Here is an 18,440-nt window from a genome sequence, read left to right as displayed (position 1 = left end):
AGAACGAGCAGCTGAAGCAGAAGAGAGATGCCTGGGCACCTACTCATTGGGGTCGCTCTGCAGCCTTTATTAAGGCCTTGAAGAGTTGGATGAGCTTAAGGGGGCAGTGGGTGGGTTCAGCATGAGTGAGAGAGTCCATGGGGTCCATGGGGAGAGTGAGAATGTCTGGCGGGAGCAGCAAGATGGGAAAATGTGATCGGCGGAGCAAGTCAGGGGCAACAACTGAAGAGACCAAGGTGCAAGACCAGTGCTTTAAATGGGCCGGTACTCACCGGTACTGAATACCGGCACTTCTTAAATGTATTACTCTGAGTACCGACACTTCTTTTCTTCCCAGGAGAGTACCAGTACTCTTGAAAAGGTCGGCTCATTGGCTGTGGTGGTGAGCAGGAGTGGGACGTGTCACTGGCAGCCAAGGGGCGGCTTCTGCAGCCCCCCTTATCTGAGCCCCAGCAGGGCTCTTTTGAATAAAGTCCGATGCTCGCCGTCATGCTGTGCTTGACAGAGCTGGGTCGAGATTCATTGTACCTGCTAGTGTGCACGTGTAATTTTCAAAGCACAGCACTTTAGATAGTGAAGAGCCAGTGCAGGGTAACACTTTCAACATAGAAATGTTATCAGAGGAAAGGGCAGCGGAATCTCACACGTCCTTTTCTCTTGATCTGAGGGTTAATGCCCAGGCAATGCGATCAAAGAGGCCCCTGGAGCGCTAATATAACTGCTTTCTGTACTGAGGCGCCCACCTTCTTAACGCCAAATGCCTCAACTGCCCGGTCTGTTTCTTATATGCCAATGCTGTCCAGTTTTGCTGATTTATTAGTAGTGCAAACTGTTTAACCTCCCTGCTTGACAGTGACACTAGGAAGCAGCACCCTTTATTTTCTCAGCACAGTTAGACTTGTTAAATCAGAGATAACTCATGGGATTATTGTTGTCCATTCAGGCGATGTGCTGTCAACCACATCCACACCATCCTCTGCATTTGCGCAAATACAGGAATCCTGGCAATCCCCTGGCAGTGGCAATTAAAATTGCCATGGTGAAGAGTATAACATGGCTTTTAACATACCAAAGTCTTTTGTGTGTCTTCTTACGTGTGTGCGTTTGCCTGCATTTGTGTGCCTGTTTTTTGTAAGAAAAAAGTGAGAGAGAGAGAGACACTCTCAGGAGGTATTTTAAAGAAAATGGGTGGCCCTTTGTGTGTACATGTCTGCTCGGCGCCAAAGGTTCATAAATAACATAGTAGGGAGTGTTGGTGAGTGAGTGAGTGAGTGGATGGATGAGTGAACAAGGGTGGATGTGCAGATGGATGGATAAATGGATGGATGAGTGAATGGATGGATGGGTGAAAGAGGGTGGATGATTGGATAAAAGGGCGGATCAGTGAAATGTTGGATGGATGATGAAAGGGAGGGAGGATGGTTAAAAGGGGGGATGATGGATGAGTGAAAGGAGGGATTGAGTGAAAGGGTGGATGGAATGAAAGGGTGAATGGTATTAAGGAGTGAAAGGGTTGATGGCTAGATGAGTGAAAGGATTGATGGATGAGTGAAAAAGTGGATAAAGGGATGGAGGGAAGTGAAAAGATGAATAGATAGGTTTAAGGATAGATGGATAGGTTTGGATACGAAGGGTGTACAGACGGAATGGTGAAAATAAACTGAATGATGGATGAAAAACTGAATAGACAACAGAAAGTAAATAGTAAATGGTGGACATCAGCAGGTAAATGGTTGGATGAAAGGATAGATCGATGGAAGAGACAAGAGATATCTTCTGTGGAGGGTCATGATGATTTGCTTCATTTGCTTGGTGCCATAAGAGCTTTGGTTCGAAGTGGGGATATTTTCAGTTTCTTCCTACTCACTTGCTCAAAAATATATAGTATTGTGCCAAACAACAGCAATTAACAGTATGGCATTAAGAAGGTGCAACTATTGCAAAAAAAAGGAAATGTTAACATATTATTGTATTTCTCTTTCAATTTGTGTAATGAGTCAACCTGCTTTGTTTATATAAACACATTTATCATGTTTATTGGTGTGTGCTGCAACTATTATATAAGTCGTTAAGTATCATCATGTCCTGCCCTTAGCCCCGCCCCGCCCCTAGCCCCGCCCAATCACTACACCTCTAGCTCATTTTAATGAGTACCTACCTGCACTTATTTTTTTCCATTCAAAGCACTGCGCAAGACGGACCAGTAAGAGGAGCAAAAGATGCAAAAAGAGGCAGTTAGCAGGAACAAAAGATGCAAAATTGAGCAGTTAAACAGAGGCAGGGGCAGATAGAACAGACAACACAAACAAGAAAGAGCAGTTACTGAGTCACGAGCAGAACGAGCAGCTAAGAAGAAAAAAATGGCAAGAGGCGGACACCAACATGAGTCAGAAGGGTAAGGCGAGAACAAGGCCAGACTGAAACATAGGAGAGACACCTGGCCTGTGAGTAGGTTGCCCGAATAATATGCAGGTAAAACAGAAATCCTGACTCAAATGAGTCACAATTTTCGTGCTGAAATCCACATAAACATTTGAAAAGTCTGCCTAAGCAGGCCGACATTACTTGCAGGATTGTGTCAGGGTTGGGCGCTAGGAAGGGGGGGAATAAGTGTGCGTCCAAGCACATTTCTGTTTGGAAACATAGAGAAAAGTACTTCAACAAAAGACCCAGGTAAGTGTCTTTTTGGGCAGGGAGAGACATGCTTTTCAAAGATAAGTAGGGCGAGGAGTTTATTCAAAGGGGCACATATTTTCAGAGTGGTAAAAAGATTGTGTACTGGTGGGCATCACAATGTGTATAGTTCGCCTGGAAATTTACGAAAGTCATAGATTGACAATCACAACCCTGGGAATTTTGGGAATTACAAAAATGTGTATTTTTAGGGCAAATCTATGTTATACGCTGAATTACTTTACTGTCATATTCACATAGCCAGTCACACTCTAATTCGATAAAACAGCACAAAAACAATATGTACTTTCAGATGCATTTCCCAATGTACATACACTCATGTACATCAATGGAAGAAAAGACCACCTATGTCACCTGACGATTTTCCAACCCATTCTAGCATTATCAAATGCTCCTTTTTTTGATGTTTTGATGAGAATAAAAAGGAGATATTGCCTAAAGCCTCTCAAATGCAGTTTAATGTTCAAGGATCAGGATCCGCTTGGTGTTACTGCTGCCTCTATTTAGGTTGCATCTAGCCACCGTTTTACTAAATGTTTTGGTGTTTCTGCTGTGTGCAAGTTGCGAGTATTAGCCCTATCTGGGGATTCATTTTTAAATCGCTAGTTTTTATCTGCACCTTACTTACTGTTTTAATCATTGCACATCCACTTCTTTTCTCATGTTCATCTCTGGGTGCCATCGCTTTCCGGTCCGCCGCAGCTTTAGTAGCTGATTGCATGGAGAAAGCCTTTGGACCCACTTCCGGCAGGGGCGGTGGTTAGCGCCCTAGTACACTAGTCCATAAAAGCCGATGCCGGACTGGGCGCAGAAATGTGGCTGAATTTGTCCAACCTTCCAGCCGTTGCGCAGCCATTTCTGAGAAGTGCAAACTGATTAAACTTGACAGAGGACCGGAACTAGGTGGAGGCATTGCCATAGCCTTCAAAAATACAATTAAAGTGTATTAGACAATTACGACCACTATCTCTAATTCTTTAGAGATGGGTATTTTTAAAATAAATCTCTCTGCTACCGGTACCTGGAATGGAGCGCTGATCTATTGCCCCCCAGTATCCAAGTCCAATTTCAGCCAACAGCTGGTGAAAGAATTTGCCACCCTGGTCTTGGTCTCAAATAAATTCTAGCTCCTAGGTGACGTCACTTACCATGGGAAAGACCACACTAATTCCGAAGTCACTAAGCTATTAGCGGACCTGGAAACACTAGGACTCTCCCAAGGATTTGGAGGCCCCATGCACATAGCGGGCCACTCACTGGACCTGCTGTTCTCTAACGCTGAACTTCTAAAATGTTAGGTACCAACTCCCCTCCCTCAGACAGATCATTTCTTAATTACTTTTCACATTCAGTCTCTGCATCCTTCCATCACAAAGAGTAATAGTAGACCAGCACCACATGCCTACAGACCATGGCATCAACTTACTCTTGAGACTTTTAGGGAAGCTTTCCACCTCAGCCTGTGGCAAAACAATCCTGAGGTCATCAACCTACCGGAGTCCTTCAACACTGCCCTAACCAAAGCCCCGAATGATACAGACCCCTATAGAAACCCCTGCCCCTCCAAACACCGATCTTCGGCCCCCAGGTTCTCCTCCGAGCTGAAACTAGAAAAATCAAGGACTAAGAACCCAGAGAGGCACTGGCTTAGAAGCAAAAAACCTCAAGATAGGGATCTTTATAAACAGGCCCTGCCTTGCTATCATCCTAATAATAAACTTACAAGGCGTAATTCTATCATTAATCAAATTGAACAGGCTGGCAACTCCCCATAAGTTCTTTTTAATATAGATCACAACTTTACTACTCTCCCCCCACCCCTGCCCCAGGCATGTTTTCAGCCCTCCTCTGAATCCCAGAAACTCTGTGTCTCACTGGCCAATTTTTTTCAGGAGAAAATCTCCCACATCTATGCAAAATGTTACCTCCCGTCTTCGCCTGGGGTAGGGACTACTACTCCTGATGGGGATCAGCTGAAGGAGTCACCCTACATCTTAGACACTTTTGTGCCCTTCACCCTGGAGGAAATTTGTATCTCTCTGATGACAGCTAAGTCAGACTTCCCTTTGGACATCTGGCCCCCAAAATAATGTCTCTGCTGGCCACATACCTTGCCCTGATGATCCTAGAAATCCTTAACTGCTCAGTGAAAACAGGCTCCATTCCGCTTGAGTGAAAGACGGCATGTGTACGTCCTATCCTAAAAACATCCACCCTAGACCAAAAATCCCTAGCCAATTACAGGCTTATATTTTTGCTACCTCTTCTGGGAAAACAGCACGAAAGTCTAATCAGCAAACAACTAGTTACCTACCTAGAAACCACCCAAATCCTAGAGTCCTCCCAAATCTGGCTTTTGACCAAGCCATAGCACAGAAACCGCGCTCCTTGCCGTGACTGACTCCCTGCGGTGTGGGCTGGACGCAGGTAACCCAGTAATGCTTGTGCTGTTAGACCTCTCAGCAGCCTTTCTTTGATACAGTCTCTCACATGAGGCTGCTGGAAAGGCTGCAAGAGATTTATTTTATTTATTTATTTTATTTAATGCGCTTTTATCTAGCACGAACTTTACCCGAAGGTGTCAGAGCGCTTTACATAAGAACCAGTTTCAATACATAAGGACTAAGGATTATGTGCGTTACATAAAAGATGCAAGCAGAAAAAATTGCAAATGTACAAGTTGTAAAGTCACACAAGGAAGAGAGTCACTCAAGGAAGCGATACAAATGGAAAAACTCTAAGCGTCACATAGGAATGGTAGAGAGTACAATGGTCTACAGCATATACTAGTGAATAGAGTTATCTCTATGTACATATGTATACAAATAGTAGAATTGGGTGGGAGTAGGGAGGGTGGTAGTGATACTGGGGTATGGAAAAAAGGCAAATCAGAAACATTTGAGGATCGTCAAGGGGGAAACGAGGGAGAAGGGTAAAGGCCGAGGGAACGGACAAGATGGTGGGCCAGGGTCAGGAGAAAGAAGCGGCCGAGAGCAGCAGTAAAATGGCAGCGAGGACAAAAGAAAAGAAAGTAAAGAAGTCCATGAATAAAGGAGCAGAGCAGAGGGGGGCAGCCAGAGGAGCAAGGAGGGAAAGGGATTGGGGCACCACCGAAACCAATACGAGTCAGTAAGCTGGGCAAGCGCTCAGGGGCCACTGGGCAGCAGAGTTGCTGAGGATGCTCAAAGGCACTGTCTCTAGGTCGCAAGGGCAGCAGTGCCCCTCAGACTGCACGCCAAGCGTCCTCATATCCCGTCACGGTTATTTGGCATCCCTGTGCTGAAGACGAGACGGCTGGAAGTGCAAGTAGCAGAAGGTGGGCCTCAGGCGGTGTTAACGTCCGGCTTTGGCAGGACCTCAAGCCTGTGCTCCATGGCAGGAGCCCCATGCTCCTCGGCACCAGATGCGCCTCAGCGCCGGCCACAAGGCTCTTATGGCAGCAGCCGCGATCGCCAATGCCCATCTGAGGCTGCGCCTTCATGGCCCCGTACTGGTTGCTGCTGCGGGTGTCGCTGCTCGGTGTGCGCAGACTTGGCTTCACTGGAAGCGGCGAGGCATTCCCCAGATTCCCCAATCCTCTCCCAGGCAACCGGGGATCCTCGCCACTTGTGGGGTGGTGGGCGTCATCTTGGTGAGTGCCGGGGTCCATCCGCAACTCTCCCGATCGTGGGACACTTCAGCAGCTGCTAAAAAACGCTCAGTTTGTGCCCCACATGTTCAGCCCGCCGATGGTGTGTTTCACGGCAGTCAAAACGCGGTTCGGCCGCAGCTGGAGGCTCAGAAGAGCAGCGCGGACCGGGAGCCGAGACGAGCCACGTTCATCCGGCTTGTTACTTAGCTACCCCCGGCGGCTCTGCCCATTGTTGGAGCACCCAGTCCGACCTGGACCCCCAACGCCGACTTTGTTGTTCTGAGGATCCCGGTCCCACCCGGGACCCTCGCGTGTCACCAGGGGTGGAGGGCAGCCCAGGGAGCCCACCCCTGGCTGCCCCCACCCGCTCACCGCGCAGGTATCACTCTTCTGTCCGGCAGCAGGAGCCGGCCGAGCACTTCTGCATCAGCATACAATGCCGTGCACTTAAAATGGCTCCATCATTTTTTGGAACATAGACATCAAGCTGTCATCCTGTGCCCATATTCTTCTTGTGAGACAATCCTGGACAAGGGTGTTCCGCAGGGCTCCTGCTTGTGCCCTACTCTGCTTAACGTCTATATGGCTCCCCTTGCCAGAATCGCCGAGTGTTTTGGCTTCGAAATAATCTCATATGCGGATGACATCCAGTGGATGTTTACATTTGACCCTGACCTGATAGCGGCAAAAAAACATTTCACCCTGGGCATGCTAGCCATCTCTGATGGGATGAACAGGAATTATCTCCAAGTTAATGCAGACATGACGGAGATCTGCTGTTTGGGAAAGCTTCCTCTATTTGGACAGATGATTGATGGCTTCTCCAACTTCGCTCCATTCCTGTGCCCAAACAAGCAGTAAAAAACACCTTGGCATGAAAATAGACCAAGCACTAACAATTAAAGAGTACATCTTGGCCACCTCCGCAGTATGGTATGATAACCTGCGCCTTCTGCACAGAATATTCCCCTACCTTCAAACCTCTGCCCTTAAGACTCTAGTCCAAGCCTTAGTAATAAGCAGGTTGGACTACAGAAACACCCTCCTAGCGGATGTGGATGAGATCCTAGTTACCAAACTCCAGGTAGTTCAAAACACTGTAGCCAGACTTGTTCACAATTGCCCTTCCAGCACGACCTCAGCTCTGTTGCTGAGGGAACTGCACTGGCTGCCAGTGAAGAAAAGATCCTGTGTTAAGATCTGCTGCTTTACCTATAATGCCCTAAAAGGCAAAGACCTATTATATCTGCAACAAAAAATCAAAGCATACACTCCAGGCCGTTGCCTAAGATCATGTGATAAAGCCTTATTGTATGTTCCTCGCATTCGTCTGACTCGCAGCAGTGGAAAGGCTTTTTCCTACCTTGCTCCCTACTTCTAGAACAAGCTTCCACTCCATGTTCGCACATGTCCGAAGTGCTGCAAATTTAGGAAACTTCTCAAATCCCACCTATTCTGATATCCTCTCCTCCTCTTCGATCCCTGTTTCCGCAATAGCGCTGAGATGCCCCCGAGTGAGATGTGCGCTATATTAAATATAAATGATATAACATAACTATGTGTTCAAGCCAAATGTAATCTGAATAAATAAATAAAAATGTAATAACAATATGTTATGAAATCTGTTATAACATACAATCTAAGAAAGTCCTATCATCATAAAAATAGGCAAATACATGAGAATATTTATTTATTAAGAGAGACAAAGAGAAAATAGAAAAAGTAAACTCTAAGGAGAAGGGGAAAGATAGATGCAGAATAAGAGGGGAAATGAGGAAAAAAGAAATAGAAGAGCAAATAAAGACTGATTTAAAAATTTCAAATATTAATATAACCACAAACATGGGACAGTTATAGGAAAGGTGTAAAGAATCGATTTTAATTATCCGACCCTGTTTAGTTTGCATCTTTCTCCTGCCTAGCCCCAATCTTTAACTTCGCAGTCGGGATCACAGAGTTTCTATAATTCTCTCTCTTTCGCTCCTCGCCACTTTTATCTGCTTCATATTCTACTACCAGATTCTGATTTATAGAGACTTAGATCGTAAACCCTCTGACATCACCCGAGTTGTGGTAAACAACATCCACTATAATCTTCACACAGAAGTATATCTTTATGGATTTAACCTCATCACTGAAAGTTGTATACAAAAATGTTCAAAGCAGTGTCCATCCGAATGCATTGTGTTTCCTCGTAGTAATGCCCATTTGTGAGACGGATTTTGCTAGACAAATGGAAACTGAAATAAGTTCCTACAATGGCAAGGAATTGCATCACACTGTCCTGTATGAGCTGTTGTGCTTCAATAAAATTTGTATCCAAAGCGTTTTCTTTTAAGGCCTGAAAAAATGCTAAGTCTTCCTTTGGTAAAGATGTCTTAAAAATGTATTTTCTGTGTACTTTCAATTTACAGTAATGTGCCACATTATCACAAATACGTTTTTCTTTAAGCCGGTTGCACAGTATCTAGGTGGATACATTTCCCCAAGGCAATTACTACAGAGTGTCTTACAGAACCACCCTAATGGGGCAAGCTCAATTTGTCTGGGTTTGGGCTCACGCACAGCAAAAGCTTGATCTATGATGTGGTTTGTGCTGATTCAAGCTTCCTGTTTCTCTCATTTCAGACTCTTCCTGGCTCCCGGGGCAAGGCGCTGGATCAACATTGACGGCAAAACCATGGACATCACAGTAAAGGGCCTAAAACACCCGCACCGCTACGTTCTTGACGCTGCTCAGACCCACATCTATATGCTGATGAAGAAGGTCTGTTGTACACTTACTCTTAATGCATAACAGACCAAGGGGCAGATTTACAATTATTTCACAAATGTGACACAGCAAAGTAACTTGCTGGACAGCATTGCATGAAAGGGAGACATCAGTAACATGCCTGCCAAATCACATGATGCCCCCGTGTTTCACATGGTCTTCTGGTGAGGAGCTGATATCACACAGTGGAAGACAATGTTAGTTAGAAACCACTGCAGAGACTGTTTCCAACTCACCTAGTCTGGAGGCTGAGCATAGCTAATGCCCATTGGGGTTGTACAATCTCCCTGGGACATCAGCTGCATCCTTTGAAGCCTCATTTGCGTTTTTAGGTCTCTGCTCTAGACAGCCCATGCACTGCCTAGAAAGAGACATGTTGAATATAGTTTGTGGGCTTCAGCTCGTCTATAGGCATCCCATTTGCTGGCTCCATTTTCACACTCCTATTCTTTCTCCCCATTTTACCACTGGTCTCATTTAATGACTGTTTTAGGAACTTCTTTTTTCTTTGTTTTAAGAGCCCTCTTCAGAAGCACTCGTGTTTTCCAGTCCTGTAACAGGGCTGTAAATCAAGTTCTTATATCATCACATTTGCTCAGCATTCAAAGACTGAGATTAAATCTCAGATGATGTTTTCACAGGGCAGCTGTTCCCTACCTCCACACCCTTCCTCGTCGCTGCTTGCCCCCTTCGTCCATCATTGTGGTGACCCAGCACATGGGGTGCCACCATACTCACTAAAGGCAATGTAAGCTTTGGAGTTCGACTGCTTGTTGTCCTCACATCCACTCACGCTGTGCTTCGCAACTAGTGGAAACACGCAGTCCAGTCTTAGCTTTTTTGGGCAAGACGTTACAACTATTTACATGAGCACCTGATTACATTACACAAGTTCAGATTCAGGCACAGGGTGATTAACTGATTTTCCAATAATCACAGGACGTTGAGTTAATACCAGGGCTCAAACCTGGTTCTGCAGTTCCAAAGTCAGCTACTCTGTGACTCGACCACTATGAACTCCATGAATTGGGTCTCTGTTGGCATGCTGTATTTTTTCACAGGCGGGCTTTCTCTGCCCAAACTCCTTCCTGCAGTATGTTCCGTAGTGCAATTTACCAGCGTCAGTAACCTTGGCTGTACATCCTTGTGTGGCTGGTCAAATCCTGTGGTCCCTCGGCTTCCCTTCCTGTGTCCTTCAGTTATTCGTACTGGCTGAGCCAGCAATTGCTACTTGCTGCCTTTACTGAGTGCACCTTGTGTGAGCAGGGATCAACCTACTGAGCTGACAACTAGACAATCTGGTCTCTACTATTCTAACCGCCAATCCTGCTTCTCTGCATCTACCTGGGGCTGCAAATGCAGTGAATGACTAACCTGAAGATGGGGACTGCCTTCAGGCTCTCCGCCACATCACCCTTCCTCCAAACAACATGAGATTTTGCATGGCTGGCATCACTACAGGCCTCTCGAGGGGCAGGGCAAAGGCTTCTAGTTACTAGGGATGAGTAACACACATCTAAAGTACAATAACATTGACAATGCCAATGCATCTTGGATTGCCGAGACCTATTGGCTTTGCCAATGCTTTTCTCTGTGGGGGGGCTTTAGAGTGCATCACATACATGGGAATGGCCCCCGCTCAATGGCCATTCCCCTTCAACGCACTTTCATGGCAGCAGAGTCAACAGGCTGAAGTTCCCGCCCACTCCACAGGCCCCGCCACCTCCTGGTCCTGTTCCATAACACGTTGAAATCTTGTTTGAGGTTGGCAGGTCTGCAGAAATTCTCCATATTCACAAAGATATGAAGCATTTCTGCTCTCACCTTGAGCTGGTGCACTGAGTGCTGCATAGCACCAATGCAGGTACCCTTGCAACTGGGTAGGATGGTTTTTGTGCAGGAACGGACTCCTTCCTCCACATAAACAATCCTAAGAAGCTTATACCTCTTCCTCTTTCCATGTGAGCTGCACACAAAGAAAGTGGAAGTGACAAGGGGAACTAAAGATATTTCTCTGTGTTACACCATTTTCGGGTAGGTAAGCCATTTTGGCGCAAACCCAAGTTTACAAGTCTTTGTAAATCTGGGTGTGCATCAAAATCCATTGGTAGATGCATGGGAACACCCATGCCCCATCCATGTAACGACTACTCGATGCAGAGAAGCTCACTGCAGCACTATGGACTGCGTTGTGTCACTTTGTATTAACTAAACAATGCAAAGTGGCTTAGTATAGTTTAGTAAATGCCAAAAATTATTTTGCATCGGGCTGTACCTCAAACGAGACCAACCCAGACAAATAATCATAGTAAATCTGGGCCCATAGGGTTCAAAATGTTATGCTGTGATTTTTCCTTTTAATACTTCTGTCTTACTCCTGTAGTTAGCCAGGAGTACTACAAGAGTTATGAAAAATGAATATAGGAAAATAGAATATAACCTACTTATTGGAAAATCTTTGTGAATCAGCCCCTCAGAGTTTATTCAAGAGTTAATTTATTGGCTGTGCGCAAATTCCAACTGGACTAGGAGTGTAACCTACTGACTACATACACAGTAAAGGAATGAAAAAATGTAAAGAGAACATAACAAAATATTCAAGGATGTATATTCATTATACAGAGACGAGCTTGTGTATAGTCTGGCAAAATAAGTTGGGTGTCTGTGTATTGGTTGTCACTTTAAAGGGGGCATGTGTGCAGGCAGAAGATCACAGGAGACTTTAACTTCAAACTCAGGTTGCCGTACAAACATTTTGATTTGATGTACGTTTATATTTCCATTGTTCCCAAATACAGGCTCCTCATAGCTCCCTATCAAAGGACTGCAGGGGAGACAGACCAATCAGTAAACACAATAGTTCTCTGAGTCCCTGATTATATTGCCTGTGTGGAGCAGAATTCCTGTGTGGAATTATATTTCACATATTCATAAGGTGTCAAGTGTCCCCTCGCCCAGCTTTACCATGTGTGGAAACACTGAACTTGAATTTACCGACTGGAAAATCTAACTGCTAACATCACTTGAGGCTTTGGCTGCAACAACAGCCAACATTCAGAACCCGGTCCTGCCTGACCCGTTTCTATCGCAAGGGAGGCAGCATTCTATTCTCTCTCTTGTTAGAAGTATTTTTATCCTTTCCCCATCAATCCTGTCTACCACTCTCCTTCCAGCCCCACCCAACACAGAAGTACCTACAGTGTACACCTAGGGTCGGACTGGGACAGAAAATAGGCCTGGGCACCAAAAGAAAACCGGCCCCAGTGGTGAAAGAGAGAGCAAAGAAAATGGCCTAAATCTGCAGATTGAGGCAGTGTTGAGCATGTAAAGACACGCTGCGCAAGTGTTTTGCAAGGCATGGAAGTTTAAGTGTATTTGTGCTTGCTGTAGGCAATGTTTTTTTTATACAAAGTAAACCAGCAGTAAAAACCGGATCAGCAGACCATAAAACAGGCGCACAAAATGCAGGAAACTGGCCTGCACAGTTACCAACTAGGGTTGGGTGATATATTCTACTTCACCTGCGGAATTGGCAGATTTTAGCCACTCCGCATTACTCTTGTAATGCGTTGTTCTGGCCAAATGCTGCCAACAGCCTCATGGTGGAATTTTTCTTGTCAAAAAAATCAAAAAAACATGAGAGGAGTACCACCACGAAGAACTAAACAGGAATTCTGAGTGGGATATTTATGGCAGAAAGAAAAGAAATTTTCTTTTGTAAATAAACCCCTCACTCACCAACCTGGTTGGTGACATGCTTCATCATTGGGGTCCACCCTGACAGCCGAGTGCCATCAGGGTGTGCTTCGACACCTGGACTACAGTGGATCTAGTATTTGTGCAAGTGGTGCAAAAAAGTGGTGGTAAAAATGATCCTGGTATAACTTATGTGAAAATGATTTTATTCTAAAGCTACTGGACAATATTAAAAAAGGGTGTGTAGATACATATAAGGTTGTTATGACCGTGTGTATCTATGTGTGATTGGTCTACATTTTTCAACCTGTGGATGGTAATTTCCAGGTTTTCGTCAGGACCAGAGGAAAGTGGGTGGTCAGCGCTCACTAACGCGCAGCCAGTCCTAAATTCCTTATAACCTACTGCCAAAAATCTGTAGTAGGCAACAACCTCGAACCTAAAATTGGCGAGGAAAAAGAGCAAAAAGAGCTGTGGGAGGAAGAGAAGAAGGCAGTCACAAATAAACCAGTTACGTGCCCTTTAACGTAGTGTAGTGCTGGCTCTCACGTGTCAGATCGCTCCGTGTGCATCCCATTCAGAACTTGTGCGTACTAGCAATGTGCTAGAAAACCATGCAAATTTTGCCGGATATTAAGGTGCTGGTATTAGGTGGGCTAACATATACTAAGACAAAGCCCTTTATGGCTCACACGGGCACACAAACCTATCCTGGTGTGCTTGGTGAAGAACAATCGTGTTTAAATCGATCTCACACACTCCAAAAATATAGGTGCGTGACTCAATTCGACTCACAGATATCAGCGTGAGTTAAAACGATGTGCAAAGTATTTTAAACATTTATAACACACAGGACAAACACACATAAAAAGACCACAAGGGACAGGGCTTACTCCTAGTTTGGGTCTTAAGGCTAGTCTCAGTGTGGACATATTCTAATGGAGAAAAAGAAAATTGATTCAGACTCGCGGTGTACCGAGCGAGGAAGTGCTCTGATACGATTGGTGGCTGTTATAGAGGGGCCGCTTGTCTCTTGAAGAGCTCGAGTACTGGCTTTGGCTGCTTACTTACAGTTAGACTGAGTCATTGTGGCCATTCACCTACATGCCTCTCGATGCCGTCCCCGCTACGAGACAGTGGTTGCCGGTAAAAAGATAAGCTGCGGCCGGCTTTCAGGGTGGGCGGGGCCACATCCATGCATGGTGACGTGGTGCCTGGTTCCGCCCAAAACATCAGTACGGTGTGCCAAGGCAGACATAAACGGGTCCGTATGTGCGTAAGGACGCGTTGCTAGGCAACATATTGGGACACCGAAAGTGCTAGGCAACAAACTGTGACACCAAAGGTGTTCCAGTGTGGGCAGAGACTCGGTCTGAGTGAGATGAAAAACAGCCCAAGAGGCTGCTGATCGCATTTGGATACTGGGAAAGTGAGGGGAAGAGACAGTTAAAAAGCTAGGCAGAATGGTGTTTTTGCTCTAGCCCAGACGGGGCCATTGATGGTAAAAAGCATACCAGGGTGTCGGTAGGGATCAGCAGTAAAATTGCTGTGTTACATAATAGAAAAAAATGACAATATTGGCATTGCTAACTAGGAAAGGGAAGTCAAGTGCATAGTTTGAGATGAACTATGCTCTGCATAATGGTGTTCTACTCTACATAGGACAGGGTCATCACTAGCGTAGTCAGATGTGGCACCATAGTGCTTAAGGACGCTCGCCCAAGGTATATTGTCATTGAGTCCTGTTAAGTGAGTGGACAATCTGTAGATCCATCTCTGTTCCTTTTCATACAAGCGCTTTTGTAGATTGGGTCCTGTGGTGATCTGTTCAATTATTGTCCACATCATATCATTCGGGGTGTGTTGTTTTTCAAGAAAATGGTCAGTCAGTCTTGTCGCACTTTTCTTGCAGCGAATGGTGCTGCGGTGTTCGAAATGCGTTGATTTACCTTTCTAGTTGTCATCCCTACGTATAGTTTTTTACAGGTGCACTCAATCAGCTAGACCACATTACAACTATTGCAATTTGTATGCGACTGTTGTCTCCAAACCTTGCCTGCCTCAAGGTCAAGTGTTTTTGTGTTCCTTGTTAAATGGCAGACGCTGCAATTGCCACAGCGGTAGTGTCCTGTGATTTCTGGTAGGTCCCATGCTTTTGTGATTGATTGACCATCATTCTGACTTTTCGTTTTTGGTCTGGTGTTAACAAGTATGTCCTTTAGGCTGTGAGACTTTTTAAAAGAGAATAAGGGTTTTTCCCAATGGAGGTTGCCAGTATTCAGGATTGTCCCATGCTTATTCACACTTCTGGTTACTTGGTTAGAAACGGCATTAACAGTAGTTACACATGTTAGTGGTATGGTGCTTTCAGTGGGCGTTTTTTTTCTTTTCAAGAAGGACTTCCCTTGGCTGACTCCTGGCTCTCTTTTGGCACTTATTAACAATTTTTGTTGGATAGCCTCTTGCCTCCAATTTCTCTGTTAGGTCAGAAGCTTGTTTCTTGTATTCCGTGACCTTACTACAGTTACGCCGTAGTCTTAAAAATTGCCCATATGGGAGGTTTTCCCTGAGGGGGTGCGGATGAAAGCTTTCAAATCTAAGCAGATTGTTTTTTGCAGTTGGCTTATAGTGTGTTTTGGTTTCCAGGTGGTTATTCTCTTTGGTGATGATGATGTCAAGAAACACTACCTTTTCTTTGTCAAAGCAATTGGTGAATTTTAAGTTCTTGTCGCAAGTGTTGATCCAGGTGATGAAATCGTTTAGTAGGTTGACGGGTCCTTGCCAGATGGCAAGAACGTGATCAATATAACGTTTCCAGAACTTGATGTTCTCCAGGAATGGGTTTTGAGAGCTCAAGATGAATTTTAGTTCAAAATCAAACACATACAATCCAGCCACGCTTGGAGCAAAAACGCTCCCCATTGAGGTACCTCCTGTTTGCAGGTAGAGGGAGCCTTCAAACTCGAAATAGTTACGTTTGAGTGCCGATGTTGCACACTCCAGTACGAAAGCTCTGGGTGTATTGAAGGTCCAGTTAGTATTGTTCAATGTATGTTCAAGGACTGATATTGTGTCATCTTGCGGTATGCTGGTGTACAGACTTTCTATGTCGAAACTGAGTAGAATGGTGTTTTCATCTACCTCAATGTCCTGTAAGAGATTCAGCAGACTTTTGGTGTCCTGTAGATAGGTTGAGGTGGATTGGACAATAGTCTTTAGAAAAAAATAATGGGGGAAATGAGAGAAAAATTTGCAATTTCTGAAACAAACCAGAACAGAATACAAGAAGCGGTAGAAAGTTTAGACCAAAAAATAAATGACTTAGGGGTCAGAGTCACAGCAGTAGAGAGCGAGTTGGGCTCCCTAAGTAAAAGAGTGGATAACACCCAAAGAGAGATAAGACACTTAAAGGACAACGATAAAATAGTCAAGGAGAAACTTGAATCTCTGGAAAACCAAGGAAGAAGAAATAATATTCGCGTTTTGAACGTCCCTGAGAGCTCAGAGGGAACGGATATCAAGGCTTACGTAATATCTCTACTAGAAGAATTCCTTCCATGGACAAAAGACTGTGACTTAGCGGAGGACATCCAAAGAGTCCATGGAGACCCTTTTAGGAAGAGCAAAGAGAAGAAAACTCCAAGGAAAATCTTGGTAAATTTCAGAACATACACTCTGAAAGAAAAAATATTGAGTGAGGGTCTAAAAACTGGGAGTTTCAACAAAATGAACTGGTCATTTCGCATCAGATCAGATATCTGCAAAATTACGCAAGACCGGCAATGGGAATTGGGGCAATATATGCAGGAACTAAAAACACTTGGAGCAAGCGTACAACTAAAATTCCCCGCCTCCCTTAGAATAATGTGGCGAAATAAAATGCATAACCTAAGGGACCCAAAGGAGGTAGAGAATCTCATTCAGTTAATAAGAGATCAAATCGAAATTGATAAACTAAACAAGGAATAAACTATTAAATCAAGAGCTGAAGGAACAAAACTTGATACACTTGATATATTATAAACAAGAATGAACCAAAAAAGCTCTCAGAGGCAAAGAAAACAGACAATAGAACATATATGGGGAAAAGCAAGCACTAAACTAAACCCAAAAGAAGAAACTACCTGGAGAAAACGGAGCACGAAACCGGGTGAAATAACACCTGGAAAAAGAAAAAAGGAGTCTTCCCATGGGAGGGAAACCAAAGTAACTCACAAAATGCAGGACTGTAAATACACACGGGTGGGGAGCAAAGTAGGGAAAAACAAACAAAAAAAAAATCCTCAAAATTGGAATATAAAAAGATTGGCAAGGGGGTTAAATGCTGCCTCAAAAGAAAAAAACAACTTAAAATGGCAAAAGAGAGATCAATAAAAATCCTAACATGGAATGTTAATGGGCTTAGAACTCCTTCAAGAAGAAGAAGAATTATGGAATATCTCAAAGAAATAGAAAGTGAAATTATTATCCTACAAGAAACTCATTTAACAAATGCAGAATGGTCTCAATTAGCAAAAAACCTAAACTGGATTGGAGCAAGCATACATACAACGCAAGAGTGTAATACAAAGGGGGTAGTAATTATTATAACGAAATCTCTCAACGCCAAAATAGAAGTTGACAAAGCGGATAGCAAAGGTAGATGGGCAATCGCCAAAGTCAGAATTGAAGAACGTATCTTCACTATTGTGGGGTACTATGGCCCCAATAGGGACGATGCTGAGCCACTCAAAAAACTTTATTCTGAACTCTTAACATACCCAGCTCCAGTCATTATGGGAGGGGATTTCAATCTCATAGGAGATCCTAAAAAAGATAGATCCCCACCAACAAAACAATGGAACCTACCGAAGATGAGGGAGTGGCTAGGGATCTATAAAAAAGATTTATTGCTAGAAGACATGTGGAAATTAAAAGGAATAAAAATCTACCCATATACCTTACACAATAAAAAATTAGGACATAAATAAAGAATAGATTTCTTTCTATTAAATAAAAATGTGCGAGATAAAGTTAAAAGTATCGAACACTTACCTGCACACCTATCAGACCACTCTGCTGTCCAGCTAAATATAACACTAGCAGGTGGACTGTTGACCGTACAATTCTTAGGGACGAGCGATGCGTGGAGGAACTTATAACAACTACCCGACAATATTTTCAAGAAAACGCAACTAGTACAACAAAAAGAATGACATGGGATGCTTACAAAGCGGTAATAAGAGGAAAACTGCTTAGCCTGGGTGCTTATTAACACAAAACAAAAAAACAGGAAATCATGAAAATGGAAACAGAAATCAAAGAAGATGAATTACACTTAGAATGTGATATCCCGCAAGAACAAAAGGAAAAACTGGAAGAAAGACTTCGTAAGTCAAAAGAAAATCTGACAATTTATCTAGAGAATATAGTCAAAGAGAAATGGGAGAGCAGTAAGTTAGCAAACCATGAGTATGGTGAAGGATGTGGAAAACTCCTAGCCTGGAAAATGAAAACAGATCAATCCAGAAACAATATATTAAACATATACAACCAAGATCAATCAACCATTTTTGCAGATGATGCCTCAATAAGGAAGGAATTCTTCAATTTTTTTACTTCAATATATAAGGAAGACACAAACCCAACAGAAGAAGAAATTAAAAA

At 44.0% G+C, this 18,440-nt stretch overlaps 1 protein-coding gene across 1 annotated transcript in view; it reads left to right on the top strand.

The window, feature by feature from the left end:
• The window catches only part of RGS9 (regulator of G protein signaling 9), a 956,925-nt gene that overhangs the window by 685,617 nt on the left and 252,868 nt on the right, over positions 1 to 18,440 (top strand). Inside the window, exon 15 of the mRNA XM_086930945.1 lies at positions 8,954 to 9,092. Coding sequence (XP_086787071.1) covers positions 8,954 to 9,092 — 139 coding nt within the window. The remainder of the gene's footprint in view (positions 1 to 8,953; positions 9,093 to 18,440) is intronic.

The sequence above is a fragment of the Lissotriton vulgaris genome, chromosome 7 (genome assembly GCF_964263255.1).
Source record: "Lissotriton vulgaris chromosome 7, aLisVul1.2, whole genome shotgun sequence".
Taxonomy (NCBI): Eukaryota; Metazoa; Chordata; class Amphibia; order Caudata; family Salamandridae; genus Lissotriton; species Lissotriton vulgaris.
This window is presented reverse-complemented; position numbering and strand designations above follow the sequence as displayed.